Raw genomic sequence first — 21,567 nt, forward strand, 5'->3', positions numbered from 1 at the left:
GCAGGATGGCCTCTCTCTCGGTGGAGGTAGCACAGCCCTTGGCTAGCTGGTGGGGTGCAAGAGGGCTTGGATGGGGCCCACCTTTGTGGCCGCCAGTGCTGGCTGCCCAGAGGATGCTGCGCTGCTCACCCTGGGCAGAGGCAGGGGAAGGCAGGGCAGGCACCCGCACCCTGGGGAGGAAGCCACACCTCTCGGCTCCTCTGCCTCAACATCCGGGTTTAGGGCTTAACTCTTTCCATGACACAAACCCTCTGGCTCTCCAACGCAGCCTCCGCCAGCACGGACCGGCCCCCTGCAAAATCACAGACTTCAGCCCAGCTGCAGCCCACTGCGGGACCCTGGCAGCTCACCCTGCCACGCTGGGTGGCAGCAGGCACCGGCGCAAGGCTCCCCCACCCAGCGGCCCAGCAGGCGTTTTCTGAACCAGCCTTGTGCCAAGGGAGCGTGCCAGGGCCGGTGCCCAGGGAGCCGGGAACAAGGCTGCGGCACCGCCCGGCCGGAGCCAGCCCTCCCAGAGCACACCGGGAAAGGCAGCGCTGGGGACAGCAGCCCCCCTGCCCCCAGGCTTTAGGGAAACGGTTATTCCAAAACAAGTATTTTCTCCTTTTGATTTTCCAGTCCAAAACTTTCTAAACTTTTCTCCTTTAAAGATAACGGATGAAATCCCAATGGCTTCACAGTTGCTACTAAGAGCACAAGGAGAGCAAGAGTTAAATCTAAGTTTCCCAGAGAAGAGGAGGGGATTGACAAGGTCAGTCTCCAGCTGGCGGATTGTCCCCTGCACCACTAGATGGAGCTGGCAGCCCAGCAGAGCGGCTGTCCCCTGTCCCCAAGGCTGGGCTCCTCCCCAGAGCACGGGGACAGGGATGCTAGGGACCTCACACCTCCTAGCAGCTGGAGATCCCAGCCACTCTCCGGTCGATTCAGGCAGCTCTGACTCTCCAGCAGCCAGACCCTGCTCTCCTACCTCCTTGTGCTCTCCTAGCTGTGCCACCAGCAAGGCAGGTGTGTTTTCACTTGTCCCAAGGGGCTGATGCCGATGTGACCCTCAGCTGCCACTTCCCCTGCTCCTTCCCACTAACACGGAATCCTTAAAGAGAGCAACCAAACAACGTGCTGCTCCTCCCGAGCTGCGAAGAGGAGCCCAAAGCATGGAGGGCCGAGGACAACAGGGTTTGGGAAACCAACCCCAGCCATTTGGGTCACAGCAGCTCCAGACCATCACCACCACTGGAGACATGTCCAAGCTGGGCAGTCCTCCAGTGCCTGCTTCAATGGGGCCCAGTGCAACGCTCCACGTCCAGCCACCTACCCCTGTGCCGAGGCCGTCGGTGGGCGTGGGAGAGACGCCGTCCCCGCCGTCTTGGCCGCGGGCGCTGAGCTGGGGGGACATGGTGGGCGACTCGTCGATGTAGGGCATGGTTTCCGAGCCCTCCGGCAGGGCCTTGGGCTCCTCGTTCCCCTCGGCGTCGTAGTCGTCTGCACCATAGCTGAAGTCTACGAGGAAGAGAAGATGGCGGTGGTGAGAGTCCGGGAGCTGTTGCCACATCCAGGCCGCGGGAGGGGCACAGGACCCCCTCGCCGCCCAGTGCCTACCAGCAGGAGAGCGGGGGGGTGCCAAGCGGGCGCCTCCATCGCCGCTCGCCCAGGCTCTCCGGCGCGCAGGACGCTCCCGAGCCCCGCGAGGGCCCTCCAGAGCCGCCGCGGCGCCCGGGGCCCTGCGGCGCGCGCCGGCCGCAGCCCTGCGCCCGCTCCCTGCCCAGCCCCGCGCGGCGGGCGTCCTGCTCCGAGACGCTTCCCTCCCTCTGCGGAGCACACGCAGCCGGAGGAGGAGGAGGCCGCAGCCGGCTCTGCCGAAGGGTGGGGGGGGGAGCCATTTTGGGGAGGATGGAGGAGGGACGGGAGCAAGGGTGCGGGGGGGGGGTCTGCGGTGGCCTCCCCGGCGCGGCGGGGGGCCGGGGTACGGCCGGGCTGTTGCCATGGAAACCGCGGCCGGCTGCGCGGCGGCGGGAAGAGGCGGCCGCAGCCGCCCCGAGATGCTGACAAAGGGGAGGGCGGCCGGCGCCGGCGGGGGAAGGGAGCCCGGCCGCGGCGCGGGGGTCCCCTGGGGTCACGTCTCGCGTCCCCCCGAAAGAGCTGTAGGACAACACGGGTGCCCCGTGCCCAGCAGGGACAGGGAGGAGCAGGGCCCCCCAGGGCCGCCCGAGGCGGGATGCGCAGAGGCGCCGCCATGCCAACCCGGCCCTGCACGGCGCCCGCTGCCCCGGCCGAGGGGGCTGCTCGGCGGCGCCCGCCCAGCTCCCACCGACGCCCATTAATGCCTCACGCGGCTTAATAATTAAAGCTGGCGAATCTTTAAATCAAAGAGCGGGGCCAACGCTGGGCAGGGAGGCAGGGAGCCCCGTCCTGCGGCCCAGGCGCGGGTGGAGAAGGGGAGGCCCGACACGGCCCTTCCCGCCCAGCCAGGCCAGACGCGTCCGGCTCCGCCAGGACCACGGAGCCGCTCTCAGCACACACTTCATTAGCAATTAGCTGCTAATGAGCTTCCACGGGTGCCGGCCGCCATCATCCCGGCCGGGCGGCCATGGTGGCGTCTCCAAGGCGATGGCGGCTGCCGCCCCGGGGGCGACACAGAGTCACGCAGAGACGATCCCGGCTCTCCAGCACCCACCACGACCCGAGCGAGCGGCAGCTCCGGGGGTGGTCACCGCCTCCCCCAGCCCAGGGATCTCCCCGGACCCAAGTGCCACCGGCAGTCTCCGCTGCTCTTTCCCAGTCCGAGCAGATCGGTGCCCCCGTTCCATGTCTGACTTGGAGACTCGAGACCTAAAGACCTTTGCACTACCCAAACAGGGCACCAAGAGCGGACCCCTGCAGCGCTCGGAGAACTGGCTGGCACCTGCAGCACTGAGCAGCCTTCACCATGGTCTGGAGAGCCACCAGCCCGAGGTCCCACAGGAGAGCCCGTGTCACCACTGCCCTGGCCCCAGCATTGCCTCCAGCGGTGCCACCTGCTAGCAGGACCCATCAGGCTGCTCCTGAGCTGTGCATTATTTATCAGGCTCCCATCAGGGGAGGATGGGCAGAGGTTTCCCACACATGGTTCCCCAGAGAGCCAGACAGCTCTAACTCATGCAGCAGAGAGGGGACAGCAATGTACCCTAGGACTTGCCAATACTACATCTCCAGCTGCAAGGAGACAAATCACCCACTAGCAGGAAAAATGACCACTTTTTGCTGTGCTCTTGACTCTGTGTAATGGGCTGGACCTGCATCACTGGATCCATGCGGAGGAGATGCCTCTTCTTGCAACCAGGGACCATCTCTGACTCTCCACATGGCCTCCCTTCTGAGCCAAAGCAAAGCAACCAACCTCTTGAGGACTCTTCATGGACCACTCTGCCTCTCTGGCAGTAGGGCAGCAGCTCTTGTTCCCACCAGATAAACACCACTCTTCCCTGGGCTGGATTAGACAACTAGCCCTCCATGGAGCAAGACTCACACAGCCTCTGCACTCTCTTCTGGTTGCTACTTTCCCCTCAGCCGAGACAAGCAGGGAGAGGGCATGAGCCAGGGCGCACTGCATATGGAGCCCACCAGGCTGCATGCAGCCCCCCTGAGGGGAAGCATCATCCCTTGGCATGCCAAGGTCAGGGCCAAATGCCAGCAAACAGGCTGCATGGGCAAGGGAGGAAGGGAGGGCATGGACACTACTTCATCCTAGGGGCCATAAAAGATCTGTCCCCTGTATCCGCCTGCCTCAGTGGCTCCCCCTCTATCTAAATACCCAAGTCAAAATCCAGACTTATTTTTACTCCAGACACTTGGGTTTTAGTAGCAGCAGAAATTCTCCTGCTCTGCCCAAGGTGTGGGTGCCAAGGCAATGAAAGAAGCCTGGTCAAGCACAGCCATTTCCACTGACAAGGACACCTTAACCTGAAGCAGTCTCTTCCCACCATTTCTCCAAACTGGTATGTGGTCCCAGGACAGTCACAGGACAGCAGGACCAGGACCTCTGCCAGGAAAACAACATTTCAGTTCTGCCACATCTTTTCAGGTGCAACCTAAGTTAATCCTAGAAAGGAGATCTCCAAACGGGAGTGCAGTCCAGGATAGCAGCCAGCTCCTTCACAGCCCAGGCCAGACCCAGGTCTCTAGCACAGTCACAGCAACTCAAGGTGCTTTTTTTTTTCCTTTTCCTGCCTCTGGGAGGGATCGGGCACACCTCAACAGCTCATTTGTCTTGTCCCATTTCCAATGGAGAAGTTCAATGTTAATGGGTAAGAGAATTTTGCTATTCTGAGTCTTCAAGGTTTGGGAAAATGCCATGTTTTTACTGTGGCTGGGTGAAAATTCACCATGACAACACTGATGCATGATCTGGCCTCAGACCTGCCTTGCTCTTCACCACCTTCCTCCTCAAGTCTCCTTTGAAGGGTAGCTCACAACACAAACAGCATCTTTTCTGCACCCTGCGCTCCCTTTCCCATCCCACCAGCACAGCCCTGTTTGCGCCCATCAGGTTGTCCTCTCAGGATGTTCAAAAACCAGAGTGCTGGGGAACACAGCTTGCTGTTGTCCTGACATGCCACAGTCTTGGCACCAATTCCAGTTGCCAGCATCCTCCAGGCAGTCACAGCAGGAAGACACCTGACAGCTGGAAGCGAGCCACACATGGCTGCACAGGAGCCGAGGATGGCAGCCAAAGCGCCCACGCAGGCAGTGCCTGGGCAGCCAGCTGCCCACGTGGCCAAACACCCCTCAGCAGATGCACCCACATGGATGGAGACCACCAGTCACGAGCTTACAACATGGATGAAGAAGCCTTTCTTCAGTCAAAGCATAGCTCGCCTCAGGCAGGTGGAGGAGGAGACATCAGCACAAAAAGGCATCTGTCCAGAGACAGAGCCCTTCTGCAAAGTTATTCTCCAAGTGAAACACCACGGCTTGCCAGCCTGCTTGAAGGGGTCTTGGGCTGACCAGGCTACAGAAAACAGCTTGGCTTCTTGGAAGCCCCTTCTCACAGCTGCACAGACATACAGACGTGTGGGTCCACCATTGTCTTCACTTACATGATGAAGGCCAGAACTTGCCAAATATCCCAGGAAATATTTACATGTTGAACTGTCTCTCTTGGGCCTCTATTCTCAGCAGCAGAGGTGGTCAGAGAAGAAATCAGGAAGTGGGAGCCAAGCCAGTTTTTTTCGTAGAGATGCAACTGCTGGGAAGGTGTCCACGGATGCTAGGTCTTGATGTGGCCTCCAGGCTCTGTTCCAGCTGCCAGCACAGCCATAAGCAAGACATTGAGACTGATGATTTTGGAAGCAGCCTCCAGCTGTGGGTGTCTGTGTTGCAGGCTTCAGGCTGCAAAACTTCGGGGGGCTCAGCCTGCTTTCATGCCCAGCCCCACTCAATGAGCCGTCCAGCTGCTCCTGTGGCCTCCACTCCCACTCACTCCAGGTTCAAGGGCAAGTAGGTGCTAAATAGACGCAGGGAAAATGATTCCCCCTATTCTTTGGATTCCCATCTCACTATCCCACATGCTTGCATCAAACCTTGCTGCCCACTGATCCATACCTCTGCAAACGCCAAACTCTAAACTCAATAGCTCCAGAGCAAACATCCTAAGGGGAATTCAGACCCCTAAAACTACCCACCTGCATGGCCACACAGCTCAACACTTCCCCAGAACCAACAACAGAGAACCTGCAGCTGAGTCCTCCTGCATCTCATAGCTGTGTCTCAGACTCCCTTAGCCATCTGCAAGACAGCCAGTCTGCCCTGGGGCCCCCAGGCTGCCGTGGGGCCAGGACAGCTCTAGGGAATGCAATTCACACACCGGGTCCAGGTATGCCTAACCGTGGGGTTGGGAATCACACGCAGCCTGCACAGATGTGCTGCTGCAGGATCCCCTGGCCCCGGCGGCTGCCGGTCCTTGGATACAGACCCCACAGGACTGCATTTCCACAGCATCCTCAGCACAGCGCCTCGGAGCTCGCTGCGAAAATCACTGCTGGCGGAGAGGGAGAGGAGGCTTCCGAGGCCACAGAGAGCCAGCGACGGGACCCGGGGGAGAAAGTCCCCACGTCCCCAAAGACCCTGGTGGGCAGAGCAAGTTGTCAGCCTGCTCTGGCCCCGGCCCCAGCGAGCCCCACCGTGCCAGGGCCACCATCACCATCCTGCTGGTGCAGCCCCTCGGAGCAGCTCCCCCAGGCTCCGGGGGTGCCTGCACTGACCCCGGCTCCGGGTCCCCCACGGCCTGCCCCCTGCCCGCGGCTCGGCTCAGCCCGCGGCCCTAGGGCGCAAGCTGGGATCCCCGGGCGCAGCATCCTTCCCCCAGCGCAACGCAGCGTTACACAACAGGTAGGGAGGGACCCGCCGCCCCTGCCGCAGCCCTCCCGGCCCCCCCTGCCCAGGGCACGTACTGCTGTAGAGGGTGTCGATCCAGGAGAGCCGCGGCAGGCCGCGGTGGCTCAGCGGCTCCATGCTCGCGAGGGCTGCGCCGGCTCTCAGTCTCGCCAGCCGGCTCTCATCTCACAACAAAGGCGGCGAGGGCGGGAGGCGGGGGGCCGCGGGCCCGGCGGGGGCTGCACGGCAGCGCTGGGCACGGCCGCCTGCCCGGCCGCGCCGCCGCTTTTCTGCCAGGGGCGCCCGGCGAAGGAGGTGCCGCCTGGCGATGGCAGCGCGTCCCGCCTCCCGCCTCTGCCTTGCCGGGGGGGAGCCGAGCCCAGCGTCCCCCGCACGCGGCCACGCCAGCCCCCAGCAGGTGCCTGGGGACCGGCGGCGGAGGGAAGGGAGGGGAAGGGAGGGGACGGTGGCAAGCATAGGGCACGGCACGGTGGGCTTGGGGGTGGGCAGCTGCCCCGCAGCCCCAGCTGGGGCAGCAAGAACGGGAGGGCCAAGGGGGTCCCCAGCTCTGCTGCTGCCGCTTGGTGACCTTGGCGTTGTCCCCCACCCCGCAACGGGGGGATGCCAGGCTCTGCCCCCTCCGCAACGAAGCATTGCTAGCTCCTCGCCAGAGGCACCACCGGTTATCGACGAAGGCAGCAGACTCCTCCTCATCCCGCTCCCCGCCCGGCTCCGGAGGCCGTGGGAGGCACCCAGGACCCCCTACCAAGGCAGAGGCATCGGTGCCACGGAAAAGAGGCACGGGACTATTGCCGGCCCCAAGGAGCCATTCCAGCAACCCAGGGCAGCAGCTCGGTCACCGGCAGGTCCTGCCACGTCACGGACCGCTACACGGCGCCTGCTGGCCGGGAGCCAGGGACTGGCAGCTCCCTCGGCCCCACGCGCAGGGCTCTTGGGGGCTGGAGAAGGCAGCGAGCAGCCCAGGCAGGCAGGGGTTAAACTGTCCTCCCCGTCTCCATGTAGCCAAAGGGAATCCAAAGCGCTGGAGTCATCAACCCCAATATGTCAGCGCACCAGCCAAGCGTTCAGGCGCGGAGACTGCCCTCCTCCAGCTCGTACCAGCGCCGGAGGCACGGGCAGCCTCCAGATCCGGTGTCCTCGGCGACCTGCCCGCGGCCTCGGCCGCCCGGGGAAGGGCCTGGAGCGGGTGCTGGGACCAGATGGGAAACGCGCGGGAGGGCTAACGCTCTGCTGGGCACGCGGGGATGGAAGAGCGGCTCGAGCGTGAAGTACCAGGGCACGGGCGGCATCAGCAACGGCCTTGCCTGGACAAGCTGAGCGGGACGGTGCCAGGGCGCTGCCACCACCGACCCTCCGCCACCGCCAACCCTGCGACGTGGCTGACATGTTTTGGGGGAGCAAGGCGACGCCAGGGAGCCGCGGGTTCGGACGAGGCCTGGCACGGAGGGAGAGGACTCGGCCCTGCCTCCCGCCGTGGGCCCGGCAGCCGCTCGCCGCGCAGGGACCCGCCACCCCCCGGCTCTGAATCAGCGAGCGATGAGTCACCAGCACAAGGTGCAGCCCGGCGCAGCGGGCAGGCAGCCGCGGTTTCCCACTCCCCGCGCGCCCGCGCCGGCCGAGGCCTCCCCGGCGCCAGCCAGCACCGAGTCTGCAGCCGACGCTCCCGTGCCCTGGCCTCGGGGCTGCAGGGCACGGAGCGCCGGCACTACTGAAGCGTCCCCTGTCCCCAGCGCAGCCTCAGAGGAACAGGCCCCTTTGCACCAGTCCTGCCACCCCCTGACTTCTCTCTGCCAGGGCAGCTCTGCGCAGAGGTGCATCCGAAGGAGCAGAGAGCGATGCTCGCGTCCGGCCGGCACTGCTGACCACGCTGAGCCCCCGGGAGCCGCGGCGCTCCCCCGGCTCGTTACGGCTCACAGCGGTGCTCAGAGGAGCCGGCCTTGCCGTGCTCGAGGCACCCAGGAGCTGCCCTCCCCGGGGCCCCTGTTACCCATCCCGGCCATCCCGGCGGCAGCCCCCGGCCTCCCCCGCTCCCCCGCGGAGCCGGCGCCGGCGGCTCAGCCGCCACCGCGGTTCCAGGGGCTGCGGCAGGGCAAGGCGCGTCGCTGTGCCGAGAGCCCCGGCTCCGAAGGCGCTGGGGTCAGGGCGCCAAGTTGCCAGTCGCTGTCCCAGCCTGCTCTCAAGCGTTTTGAAGCTGGGGAAACACCAGAAAGCACCGAGTGGCACCCAGCACTGCACAGAGCGGAGCGCAGGGAGGGAGGCGGGTGCTGGGCTGGGCTGGCAGCGCCCAGGCGAGCGCAGCAGAGAGCGCGCACACAAGCGCAGCAAGTGCCCGGTCCTCGGCAGCACTGGCACCCTGTGCAGCGAGCGCCGCGCTGCCAGGAAGGGGACAGCGGTTCAGCTGAGCGTGCACGTCTGCCCCGGCCCCGGCAGGAAACCGCGCTGCGCTCGTGCTTCGGAGGACGCGTGAGCAGCAGCAGCGCCGGCCCGAGGTCCGTCTCCCCCCACCCCCAGAAAGCGCCGAGCATCAGCTCGGGCGCAGCAGGCGGGCTGCCGCACGCAGCACAGCCCCTGCGGTCTCGCCGGCACCGGCAGAGCTGCAAGCGGCCTCCGCAGTGCCGTTCGGCGAGGTGCTGGGGGAGGCAGTACTGCTGCCCTGGCCGCAGGCCCAGCTCCCACCCCGGCCCCGCGTGCTCCACAGCTTGGCCCTGGGTCAGGTAGTGACAGCGGTGAGCCCAGGGCCCGCCACAGCCCGCAGCTGGGGGCACCCCGCTCCGCTCTGTGCAGGGTCCGGAGCTATTTCACAGCCACGCGGAAACAGCTGGGGGGTTTGGGGAGCAAACGCTCATGGCACAGCTCATGCTGCGACCAGGAGAGCCGGGCGGCCCCGGGCAGGAGCCACCCAAGCACAGCGCCAGCAGGCACGCGGTGTCCCCAACACCGCTCCACCAACAGCACCGCCGCCGCCGCCACGGGGCCGAGCCAGCCCGACCCTCCGCGGAGCACCGGGCGCCCGCGGGCCCTGCGCGCCGGCGGCAGCGGGCTCGCTCGCGCTGCCCACCCCGCCGGCTTGGGGTTTTCACACGCTCCCCTCCGGGCCCTGCCCGCTTCCTGGCTGCTCCCAGCCAGGGCACGAGCCCCTCCGCCGCGGGGAGACCCCCCTTTGTGCTCCTTCCTGTTTACCCAGCGCGAGCTGAGCATTCAGGCGAGGAGCCACCTGCGCCAGCGCCCACGGGCCACCGCGGTCCCCCAGGCAGACCCTGCCAGGAGTCCCTCCGCTGGGCGCCCACGGGGTGACACTGCGCAGAGGGCACTGGCAGCGACGTGGGCCGAGGGGACCAGGGCAGGACAGGTCCCCGGAGCCAGGCTGGGCTAACTAAGGGAAAACGGTCCATGCTCCAAGATGCCCAAACCAGAGCTATCCCTGTAGCACGGCTCAACACGCGCTACCTGGCAGCAAACAGGCGGAAAGGTGCCTTAACACAGCCAGGGCAAAGCAGCTCGCCCAAACCACACCGCCACTCGGGTTGTCTGGGGTTTTGTGCTCTTCTCACTTTGCAAAAAAAGACCTTCTAGGTAGCTAAACCGCCTCACCCCAGGCACCACCCTGGCACACGTGTGCCCAGCTCTGCACCGCACACTGCACAGGCAGCAATGCTCTGGGCGGACACGTGGCTCCAGCACAGCTCTGGCACCAAGCAAATGGCTGCAGAGAGGGGGAGGAGGTCAGGGCAAGGCAGCTCGCGGGCAGCGCAGGCGGTGGCCGCGCTGCAAGGAGGCACGAGGACACAAGGGACAGCAGCACATCTGCAGGCCCCCGCTACCCGGCGGCATGCGGCAATGCAGACAAGGCCCTGGCGAGATGCTGGGAACCCCATCCTCAAACATCCCCAGCTGCCTCCCCATGCAACGCCGCTCGCCCCAGCTGGGAGCATCCTTGTGGTGAGAGCTGAAAGCTGAGTCCAGCCACCTCCCACACATGGGTCGGTCCCTCCCTGCCACCCGCGGGCCCTGTGCAGCCTGCCTGGTGTCTGCCTGTCTGCCTGGCCTCTGTCCAGCCGCTGCCAGGCAGCCCACGCGTTTCTATTTCTGGACGCTTGTGCAAGATGCTCTTCCAGTTGTGGCCACATGACCCTCAGCGCTCGCCCGGGCCAGGCTGGGCCGGGAGCTGGGTTGGAGTTAGCACACCCAGAAAGGGGCACCCGAGCAGCCAGCGACCGGTGCACGGGGCTGAGTGCTGCCCCGGCGCTGCCGGAGCTGCCTGCATATTCCACGCTGGCATGGGGCAAAGGGGGCTTCTCCCGATGGAAGAGCAGAGAGGAAGAGAGATGGGGAACACCGAGCGAGGGGCAGCGTTTGGGCAAGGACGAGGGAGCAGCCACTAGGCAGCACTGGGAGAGCAAAGCCTACGCTTCTGGAAATTGCTCCACCACATGCGCTGAAGCCATCGCCCAGCCATAGCCAGGAGCCAGGGCTCAACATGCCGGTCCAACTCAGAATTACACTTTTTCCCCAGTATTGGTTTCCTGCAGTATGGAGACCCCAAGGTTTGTGCAGCTCTGACTCCAAACTCGGCTCCCACCCTGGGGCACAGGCGGTCCACAAGTGCCACTCGACTGGCAGAGGTGACCAGGGCGACGGCAGCTGCTCGGAGCCTCCTTTCTTCCAGGTCCCCCGCAGAGGAAGGCAGCGAGATGCCCTCCCAGTCTGGGCAGGGCAAAACCTGCCGCATGGCTTAGAAACACAGAAACGAGCCCCACGGGGACAACCACTTGGGAGCCAGCACAAACATCGGCGCTTCCATGGAGAAGCCCCGAGGAACCTGCTGCCGGTACAGGACCACGTCTCCTGGGCAAACAGCGCTCGAGCGCGAAGTGCCGTCTGCTCCCGCAGGGCGCAAACGAGGGGCCGATTCCCCGGTTTGACAGGGCACTGGTTGGGCCCTGCCGTCAGCTCCGGCAGGCAGGGACAGGCCCATCCCCACGGGTGCCACCACGGAGGTGCCGAGACCTGCCAGATCCGTGCTCCAACACCCATGTGTCCCTCCTCTGCCAGCTCATGCCTTCCCCTGATGCAATTTCCACCTGGGAATAGCTGGTCTTTCCGGGCAGGGAAAGGGAAAACACAGCGCAATCGTGCTGGGGAACAGCCCTGCTCATTCAGCCTCTCAAAACAACAGATTCGACAGAAGGAAAGAAAGGTGGTGGCATCTCATAAGAAAAAAACTCTAATATCAGATTAAGGCCTGGTCCTGCTACCTGAGCAGCATCACATCTGTCTTCCTCGAGATAGCAGATTGGCTCGGTATCTCTCAGACACAGAGCACGAGCTAGTCTTCTGCTCAGCCCCTGTGGCCATTGCTGCCAAAATAACTTGGCTAGGTTTTCCTTAAGCTGCAGGATCTGGGAGGGAGAAGGAAGAGGTGTTGGTCTGCGCTATCAGAATTAAAACCACCCATGGAAGAAAGCCTCAGTGCTGGGCACAAACGTCTCCCCGTCTGCCAGACCTTCAAACAATCGCTGAACTTAGTGGCCGCAAGGTATCTCGGAGCAGATCTCCCAAACGCCCCTCTCAGCGCGTCGGTTCAGACACGGTCCAGGCTCTGCTTCTGAATCAAGTCCAAGGGAGCCATGAGGCATCGCTGCTCCTCATCTACATATGCAAAGTACCCTCATTAGCAAACACTGATAAAGAGATTAGGGATGGAAAAGCCAAGTCTATTTTAAGATCTCTCTTAGAGGGGATGCAGCAAGATTTGCACGGTCCCCCGATGCGATGCCTTGGCGGCTGCACCCACACAACCGCCCCGTGGCTGCCCAGACCCAGCCGACGCTCGCGCCCCCAGCTGCCCCCAGCGGTGCTGCTGCCAGAGGGAAAAGCGCCGTTTTCCTGGCTAGACACACGTTTTAGCGAGCTGCTCTGGCTAAAGGGGGCCTGCTGCGGAGGAGCATCTTCCCAGGAATGAATCCCAGATTTCACGGCTCTAATAAGACTTAAATGCAAATGTATTCAGGACCCGGAGGGCACTTCTAGCTCGAGCTAGAACCAGCCACCAAAGGAGGGTTTCTGGTGAGTCCTGCCAGCCTGTACAACCACGCTGCGCCTGGCTGCCACTGCTCGCACCGATGGCAGAGAGCACCCAGGGGCCAAGGGGCCCGACGCGGCCAGCGCCGTGCCGAGCCAACATGAACCGCCCCAATTCGCGGCCCGGCCGCGAGGGCGCCGCGACGGAGGTGGGAAGGGGCCGGCTTTGAAAGAGGAACTCCATCATCCTGCGCCTTGCCCTCCGCGCCGCTTCCCGCGGCGCAGGAGCAGCCGGAGCTCGGGGACCTCCTTTCTTCGCTTTCTGAAGGAGCGGGGAACCGGAAAGGGGGAAAGCAGGAGAAGGACGGAGGCAGCCCCGCAGCGCCAGTGCCAGCCCTCTCCTCTCCCGCAGGACAACGGCGTTTGGCCCAAGGGAGCTCAGCATCTCCTCGGCCCCAAGGGCTGGGGGAAAAAACCTCTGCAGGGAAACCCAGACACCTGCCGCTCCCAGGACCGCGTACGCCTTCCCATCGCCCAGCCCGCCTGCGTTCCCGGGGCGCTCAGAGGGGCTGTGGCTCCCGAGAGAGGCGTTCCCCCATCTGGGAGATCCCGGGGTGCCACACGGCTCTGCCCGGAGCAGAAGCCCCCCAGCACCCGAGGAGCCGATGGCAGGTTTTACTCTTTTAGCTCCTTCACAAACTGCTCCTCTGCCCTTGGGCCAACACAGCGAAGTTACGCCAAAACCCAGCACTTACTTACCACTTTCATTTAAAAGCCATGAAGCCAGAACTGCTCAGCTCAAAGGCTTTTAACCTCCCGAACTTCTACATTTATTTTTTTTCCCCACTTTTTAATGGTGCCAGCCTGCCCCCAGCGCAACCCTTCGGCCCTCGCGGCCCGTCACCGGCCGTGCCCGTCCCCCGCGAGGGCGACCTGCGTCCCGGCGCGGCGCGCGGCAGCCAGCCCTGGCAGGGGTTCTCGCAGAAACGCCACGTTCGGCACCTCCCCAAACCCCGCCGGGCCTCGGAGCAGAGGGAGACGGTTCAAAGGTCCCAAGCAGGGCTCGCTCGCTCGCTCGCTCACGTACGCCAGGCTGTGATTTCGTCCTCTCCTAAGCACACAAAATTACCCGCTGCAACTCTCCGCCTCCTTCACCCACCAGAAGAGGAGCTTTCAGCACGTTCAGAACCAAACAAGCACTTTTCCAACAGCTGGGAAATACTGTTAAGTTAAAATTTAAAAAAAGTGAGGACACAAACTTTGCAGACGAGCCGTCCTGGCGCGCGAACTCCCATGCAGGGACCAACTCCAAGATCCTGTCCGTGCTTTAAAGACGGGGAAATGGGTGCACAGAGAAGGAAGCAACTTGGCAATAACACGCCTGAGATCCTTCACCTTTCACGCACCGCGAGCACCCCGCACAGAAAGAGATGCCTCGAGATACACTTACGACTTTGCTCACTATCTTCTGTCCTCCTTTTGTTTGGGCTGGGGGGGATTTTACGAGGAAGGGACGAGGACACAGCAGGGTCCACAGGCGACCCAGGACAGCGGGACAGAGCCACGGCTCCAGCACTCCCCGGGCACGGCCAGGGCCACACCAAAGTGCCATTTCCAAGAGCATTTTGGCACACAGACCTTTCCCAAGGCTCCCGTGTTTCCGTGCTCACCAGCTCTCCGGCATGGAGACAGAAACCATAATTCCAGCTAAACACAGGGCTCAGGATTTCCTTTCCGACATGGCCCACACCCGCAGGGTCCTGCTGCGGCCAGAGCCACCGGCCAGCCGCGCGGGGGCTCCCGGAGCCCTGCCGCCGCGGGTGCCCGGGCGCAGGGTGCTCTGCGGGGCGGGGGGAAGCGGACGGCGCCCCAGAGTCCGACAGCGGCTTGCAAAGTCCCGGCAGCAAAGCAGCTCCGAGGTAGAGCCGGCCTTCTCCGAAGCCTCCCAAGGGCAGAGCAGGGAAACTGAACACCGAGGTCGTTCCCCCTTGGCGCAGCGAAGCCGGGAGCACCGGATGCAAAGCGTCTCCCGCAGCGCACCCTCTCCTCGGCCGCCGGCATGGCTGTGCCGCGGTGCTGAGCTCGCATGCAGGCGAGGACCCCTCCGGGCTACGAAGCTGGTGCTCTCGCAGGCCCAGAAAATTATTTCTTACACTACGCTCCAGGAAATCCCTTGAACAAAATACATCCTCCCATCCACTAGCTCGAGAGCAGCATTGCACAACCTTGAGTATTGGGAAACATTCAGGAGCATCACGGAGATATAAATAAAATACAGCATTTAACCGTCAATAAGAACGCATTGCCACACGCGGCGCTCGGTCGCTTGGACACACTCGAACCTCCCCGCGGCCACTGAGCAGCTCTCCGAACCCACAAATGCTGCCCGCTAGCGGGCAGCGCTGAGGGGCTCGGGGCCGCGCTCCGGCACAGCCGGCGCTCCCGCGGTGTCCGGGCACAAGCTCCCACTCTCCCGCCTGCCCCGAGCCGGCTGCTCCCCATGGATTTGCGGCCGGACTCGGAGGGTCACAGAGCTGCATGCATGGGCACCTTACAGGGACGTGCCGCCGACACCGGCCACGTGCCACGGAAGGGTCACCTCCGGACAGCTCAGGGATGCGAAAGGGAAGCCGAGCTCTTCTCTGGCTCCGGAGACTAATGCAATAAATATAAACTAGGCTCAGTAATAAGCATGTTTATAGATCAGAGTACTTGCTACCTGGGCAATCTGAAAAAAGTGCTATATAGGCTTGAAAAGAAACCCCCAAGCAATCAAGCAACAACAAAATTAACTCAAGCCAGCTGCAGAACTAGCTGCAAAAAAAAACGTGACATTTGCTTGCTGTCAAGGCTGCGTTTGAACCAGGACTGAAGCGTGTGGGCTGATGCAATAACGACTTCCAGGCCGCTGGAAGTAGGACAGCGCGACACGCGACAGCGCGCTGGCTGTGCCCTCAGTGCCACCGAACACCCCATCGTGGGCGAAAAGCCACCGTCCTGAGCGGAGCTGGGGCCCCGCGGGCCCAGCACGCTGCTGCTGCGGCGGCTCCAGGGCCTCCCCGGGGAGGTCACGCAGCGCAGCGTCACCTGAGCAGAGATGTCCCCACGGCCAGGTCGCTCCCGGAGGAAGTGACCTTCACGCAGTGCCCCAGCTGTGGCTGGAGGTGGCTCCGGGGCCAGAGGCCCTGGCTGCACGTGGGATGTCACCAAGGGCCGGCCAGGTGGGGCCGGCCACCGCCCCTTGCTCACCTAGAGCTGAGTCCTCATGTAGGCAGGGGCAGACTGCGGTGGCACCGGATGCAGTTAGTGGTGGGATGAGGACAACACAGGGTGTTGGGTGGCCTTGCTGGTAGGACAGGGACAGCACAGGGGGTCAGAGTGGCCTCGGTGGTGGGACAGGGACAGCACAGGGGTGCAGGGTGGACTTGGTGATGGGATGGAGAGAGCACAGATGTGTGGGGTGGCCTCAGTAGTGGGACGGGGAGAGCACAGGGGTGCAGGGTGGCCTCGGCGGTGGGACGGGGACAGCACAGGGGTGCAGCGTGGCCTCGGCGGTGGGACGGGCAGCGCCCGGGGGGCCCGGGGCGGCGTCGGCAGCGCGATGGGGCGAGCAGCGGGGCCGCGGGCGGGGGGCACCCACCTGCCGAGGACGCGTCCTCCGGGTCGGAGCTGCCGTCGCTGCCCGCCTCGGGGGAGCTGGCGGGCGGCGGCGGCGGCGCGGCGGGCGGCGGGCGGCGGCGCGGCGGCGGCGGCGGGGCGCGGGCGGGCGGCGGCGGGGCGCGGGCCAGCGCCGCCTCCAGGTACAGCACCTTGAAGCGCTCCTCGGCCAGGGCGCGCTGCAGGCGGCGCAGGCGGCGGCGGCAGCGCTCCAGCTCCCGCTCCATGGCCCGCACCGAGCCCAGCTCCATGCGCGGCGCCGGCTCCCCCGGGAACTCGGCCTGCCAGTGCCGGGCGAAGTCGGCCCGCGCCGCCGCCTCCTCCTCCGCCGCCGCCGCCATGCCCCGCCGCCGCCGCCCCCCGCCCCGCCGCCGCCGCCGGCCCCAACTTTCCCGGCCGCCTTCCGCCCCCGCCCCGGGCCTTGACGTCGGCCCCCGGCGCCGCCCCGGGCCCGGCCCCGGCGGGGCGGGGAGCGCCGCTGCCGCCGCCCCCGGCCCGGCTCCCGCCGCGAGCCCCGCGCACGTCCCTCACCGCGGCCTCGCGGCGGCCCGCTGGCGGGGGCCAGCAGAGAGCGGCTCCGCTACGAGCCCAGGTTTCGGCCGCTCTCGCCTTCCGGCTCGGCCGCGGCTGGATAGGCCCCGCGCCCCGCGGAGCCCGCCTCGGAGCCGCCGGCCGCGGGGGAGCCGAGCGGCGCGGGCCGGAGGATGGGGAGCCGCGGGGAAGCGCCTGGCGCCGGCAGCGGCTGAGCGTCAGCAGAGCGGCAGCTAACGGCACCAGCAGTCCCGCACCCGGCGAGAGCCGCCGTCCCGAGGACGCGGGGCGGCTGCGGTGCCGCCGCCAGCGCCTGCCCCTGCGGGCGCCCCGCACCGCTGCCCGGGCGCACGCTCGCGGCCGTGCGAGCGCGTTTCCAGCCCGGCCGACGTCGTCGACTGGGCTTGCTGTGGCACGGGGCCCCCCCGGGGGCTCTGGGGCTGCCGGTGCTCCCCAGCTGCAGGACGGAGGCTTTCTAGCCCCCCCGCCCTGCCCTGGGCCGCAGGAGCCCGCGGGGCCTGCACGTGTCTGGGACATCCCGGGGGACCCCAGCAGCGCGGGGCCACGCTGGGTGCCACCGCGGGCGCAGAGGCGCCAGGGCTGCGCGAGCCTCCGGGCGACAGGGCCCCGGGGAGCTCCTCGCCCTGCTTCCTGCAGCGCTGCGGGGGCGGCTCGGAGCATCCTTTGTGCCCCAGCAGGGACAAAGCGCCCGAGTTATTTACCCCCAGGGCGCCGGCCCTGTCCCTGCCACCCCAGGGTGCCAGCCGTGTCCCTCCCAGCAGCCGCTGCCTCCTTCCCCGCCGCCTGGAGCACCCCGGGGCGGGGGGTCGTGCACAATCCTCCGCACGTGCCCATCCCCGGCTCGTGGGCGCCCGGCCGGGCACCAGCACGAGCTCCCTCCCCACGGGCTCCCTCCGGCACAGCCTCCTCCGGGAGGCCGGAGGCTGCCGGAGGCTGCCCAGCTGGGTGGGAGGCAGGCGGGCACCGCGGCCCATCAGGGTTGCCCCTGCACCGGCCGCGTGGATCTTGTCTCTACCGCAGCGTTCCCAGGTGCAGCCATGTCCCCGGGTGCTCCGGGAAGCTCTCCCCTGCCGCAATGGCGGTTTGGGGACACGGGGTGACATGGGGGGGGGGGTCTGATCTGGGACTGTTTGCAGGAGCTGCAGTCCCACTGCAGCAGTGGGGCTAGGAGTGGCGAGCTGGACTCTGGAGACAGGCGTTTTGGGTGTAGGACCAGTGAAAAATGTGAGGATGCCGCCCAGGCGAAGGCGGGAAGTGCCTGCGTCCCGCACGCCACGGGCCAGCGAGGTGGCACATGCCCACAGGGCAGAGGCCTGCGTGGAGGCCGGAGAGGAGCGGGGTGCGTGGAGTGGCCTGATTTACGCGCGGCCTCGGATAATTACAGCGTGTTCAGCAGCCGTCAGGCAGCCGGGCCCGGCAGAGCCTCACAACACGGTTCTGCCTCCCTGGCTCAGCCCATAAATCTTCGGGGCACCCGGCCGTAAATCAGCGGGGCCGAGGGAGCAGGCCCGGGGGGCACGTCGCTCCCCGCCTGCCCACCCGTAATGGGCACGTCGGTAGGAAGCACCCGGGACGAGGTGGAGATGCCTGGCGGGATGCACTAATTACAGGCAGCGGGTGGCATCCGATGCTCCGTGATTTATGGTCCGGCCTCCCCCTCTGCTGCTGGATTCCTGCAGCCCCCGGGCGCCCGGAGCGGAGAGGCCGGGAGCCCCGCGCGCGGCGGGCACAGGCAGGGTGGCGGGGGCGGCTGGCTGGGCCCCGCGCTGGCGTCGCCTGGGCAGGACACGGCTTCCGCACCCTGCTCAGCAGCTCCGGGCTGCACGCCCGGACCTGCCCCGCCAGCGACCCCGTCCCCGCGGCGGGGGTCCATCCTGTTCAGCCGGGCCTCCGTCAGCCTTTCTGCAAGGTGAGGGCCGTGGGGAGCGGTCAGAAACCCAGGCGAGCTGCACCTCCTTTTGAAGTCCTGCCGCCCCGTCCTCTCCGCTGCCCGCGGCTCCCGGCTCCTGATTTATTGGGTTCCTGGAGCACAGGCACCTGAATTAGCCCCAGCTTCAAAGAGGGACGAGAGGAGCAGGGTAACAGTCAAATCACCTCCTGCTAATTGCGGCTATTGATCAAACGCCATCGCAGGCGATCAGATAAGAGCGGCCAGCTGGAAGGGGGGGCACGTCCTCCTGGGGCGCTGCTTTTGCACCGCGAACCCCAACAATTTGTCAGCATGCCTCCTGGGCCGCTTTTCAAAACATTACTCCTGGCACGTTTAGGCATTTAATAACTGCTTTCTAATGAAAGGCTGGGCAAGGGGCAGAGCGATGGGTAATTTGCTCAGTGGGAGTTTATCGAGCCACCTACGGAGGGGGGGCAATAGAGCCGCGAGGGGCCGAGACGCTCGGTGCCAAGGGACGGGGGCTCCCGTGGCAGCGCGGGGTGCGTGCCGCAGCTCCACGCGGCGCCGGGGCAGGGTGCTGGGGCCTCCCCGTGGCCCCCCGCTCCACCCAGCTCCTCTGGCACCTGCAAACCCCTCCTGTGCTGCGGCGGCTGGAGCTGCGGGGAACAAGGGGCTGCTCTGAGCATCCGTTTGCCGGCAGGCCCGGCAAAGGCCAACAGGCCCGGCAGCACCAGCCCGGACAGCTCTGCCCCTGGGCCCTGGCTCCACGGGCAGGTAGCACTTTAGCTCTTTCATCCCCGGCCCCCCGCCCCGCGCCGTCCTGCTTCCTGCTCCGCAGGGCAGAGGCGTGCCGAGCGCAGCGCGGTCCTGCGCTGCCGGCGCCGCCGCGGCTGGGGGGCTGCTCCTGCCCCGGTGCCCAGCGCGGGGGTGAGGCGGGAGGCCGCCCCAGCTGGCCGCGCGGCCTCGCGCTCCAGGGCGCCGCGGACCCCATCGCAGGGCGGCGCGGGCCGCTGGGGATGGGAGAGGCTCGGTGTGCGGGGGGGGGGGAGCAAAGCAACGGCGGAGGGAGCGGGGGGACAGGGACAGGCAGGAGCCGCCGTCCCGCAGGGCTGTGCCGCCGTGGGCACGCGCAGGGCGCAGGCGGGAGCTGCTTCGCCTCCTCCCGGGCCCCGGCACAAGGCTTTGCTGCTTTCCCCAGCAACTCACTGCTCCGGGCCTCAGTTTCCCTATCCGGGAACTAGGGAGCACCCTGGAAAGGAGGGCGCTGGGGAGCAGGCGGGCGCGAGGCCCGCGCTGGGCTGGGGCGCCTGGTGGGACGCGCGGGGCCGGCCGCGTACCCGGAGGCAGGCACTAAGGGGTCGGGGCAGGGCGCCACGTGACGCGGGCGGCGGGGGGGGTTTTAGAGGGGGCCGGGGCACCGGCGGGGGGGGGGGGGAGTGTCTCCCGCACCTCGCGGAGGCGGCACGCGCGCCCGCGGCCCCTCTGCCGTCCCTCTGCCGCAGCCATGGCCGCAGCAGGCGCGGGGAAGGGCGCCGGCGGCTCCGGGGGGGAGCCGGCTGCGCCCCGGCCCCGCTGCGGGCAGGACGCGTGGGCGCCCGCTGGGCAGGAGGCGGCCGCCCGCCCGGGACGCGCCGAGGAGGCCAAGGTGAGGAAGAGGAGCAGACCGGTGCGCTCCAAGGCCAGGAGGATGGCTGCCAACGTCAGAGAGCGCAAGAGGATCCTGGACTACAACCAGGCTTTCAACGCCCTGCGCCTGGCCCTCCGGCACGACCTCAGCGGCAAGAGGCTTTCCAAAATCGCCACCCTCCGGAGAGCCATCAACAGGATTGCGGCTCTGTCCACGTCCCTGCACGGCGCCGCGCACCGCTGGCCCTGCGCCCACGCCGAGTGCCGCGGCCGGGCCGGGGGGCCGGCACCGGAGCGGGGTGCGAAGGACGGCCGCCCCCAGCTCTGCCGTGAGCCCAGCTACGCGCACGCCGCCGGCCTCCCGCGCTGCGCGCCGGCCCCGCCGCACGCCGCGAGCCAGCTCCCGCGCCCCGAGGAGGATCGCTCCGTCCCCAGCCCCGCGTATCGCTCCGGCGGGAGCCCCCCGCTCGGCCTCCGAGCCGCCTGCCAGCAGAGGCGCGCGCACGACCGCCCAGCTCCCCTGGCTGGACCCTTCGCCTGGCAGCTGGGGTGCTCCCAGCGCGCGGGATACCAGCAGCGCCTCCCCAGCCGCTGACCTGCGGGGCCGGGACGCGGCGGCGGCGCGGGGAAGGTAACGCAGCTGCCTGGCAGAGGGGGGGAGCGGGAAGCGGGAGAGCGAGCCCCGGCGGGGTGCCGAGCGCAGCCGTGCCGGGAGCACGGGATGCTCCGACCGGGCCCCCGGCACTGGCCGGCCGCGGCTCTCTGCTCCGCAGGAAAACCGAGAGCCGGGGGGGGGGAGTGGGAGACGTCGCTCTTCCCCTAAAAGAAGCTCCAGCCTCACGTTTCTTCGCTGCGAGGTTTCATTTCGGCAGTTTGTCAGTTATTTATTCTCTCTTGCTTTGTGAGAAAACACGACTTGAAACCCAGCATCGGGGCGCTGCCCCTCCCCGTGTGCGGGTGCGCAGAGGGGCCGCGCGGGTCCCAGGCAGGGCGACCCTCGCTGCGCTGTAGCGCCGGCTCGGAGCTGCCCTCTTCGGGGCACTTCCCCCCGGGGGCACCTGGGCCACGGAAACGCCCGGGTTTGGGTGGGTCGAGCGGCCCTGGCTGCCGGAGACGAGGCGGCCCGGGGGCGCGAGGGCCAGCGTGTGCCGGGCAGCACGGTCAGCCTCACCTGCGCCGGGCCCCGGCGGCGCCCCGAAGGGCTCCGACCCCGGCTCGAGGCTCCCGCTCCCGGCCAAGGGCCGGTTCTAGCTCTCGCCCTGCCAGCGGTGGGCGCGCGCCGCTCGCCATTGAAGTAGCCAACCGAGCCCTCTGCTCGCCGTGCGTGCGGCCCAGAGCCAGCTCCTGGCGGGAACCGGCTGCTTCCTTCAGCCCGGGAGGGGGACCGGGAGCTGGGCCATGAGCTCAGCGGAGGAAAGCTGGTAGCAGCCAGGAGAGAGAGCTCTTTGCTC

The 21,567-nt window shown here is 66.5% G+C and overlaps 1 protein-coding gene across 2 annotated transcripts in view; it reads right to left on the bottom strand.

Moving 5' to 3' along the window:
* Nucleotides 1-16,128, bottom strand: part of ABR (ABR activator of RhoGEF and GTPase) — a 46,571-nt gene extending 30,443 nt beyond the window's left edge. The window contains exons 1-2 of one of the 2 annotated variants that reach the window (XM_062592795.1): nucleotides 16,031-16,128; nucleotides 1,313-1,497 (exon numbers count right to left, since the gene is read on the bottom strand). In XM_062592795.1, coding sequence (XP_062448779.1) covers nucleotides 1,313-1,420 — 108 coding nt within the window. In that variant the 5' untranslated portion in view covers nucleotides 1,421-1,497; nucleotides 16,031-16,128. Of the gene's footprint in view, nucleotides 1-1,308; nucleotides 1,498-16,030 lie in introns of those variants that run through there. The other variant, XM_062592800.1, reaches the window with a different exon arrangement.
* Between the last annotated feature and the right edge of the window lie 5,439 nt (nucleotides 16,129-21,567).

The sequence above is a fragment of the Rhea pennata genome, chromosome 20, assembly GCF_028389875.1.
Source record: "Rhea pennata isolate bPtePen1 chromosome 20, bPtePen1.pri, whole genome shotgun sequence".
NCBI classification, from domain to species: Eukaryota; Metazoa; Chordata; class Aves; order Rheiformes; family Rheidae; genus Rhea; species Rhea pennata.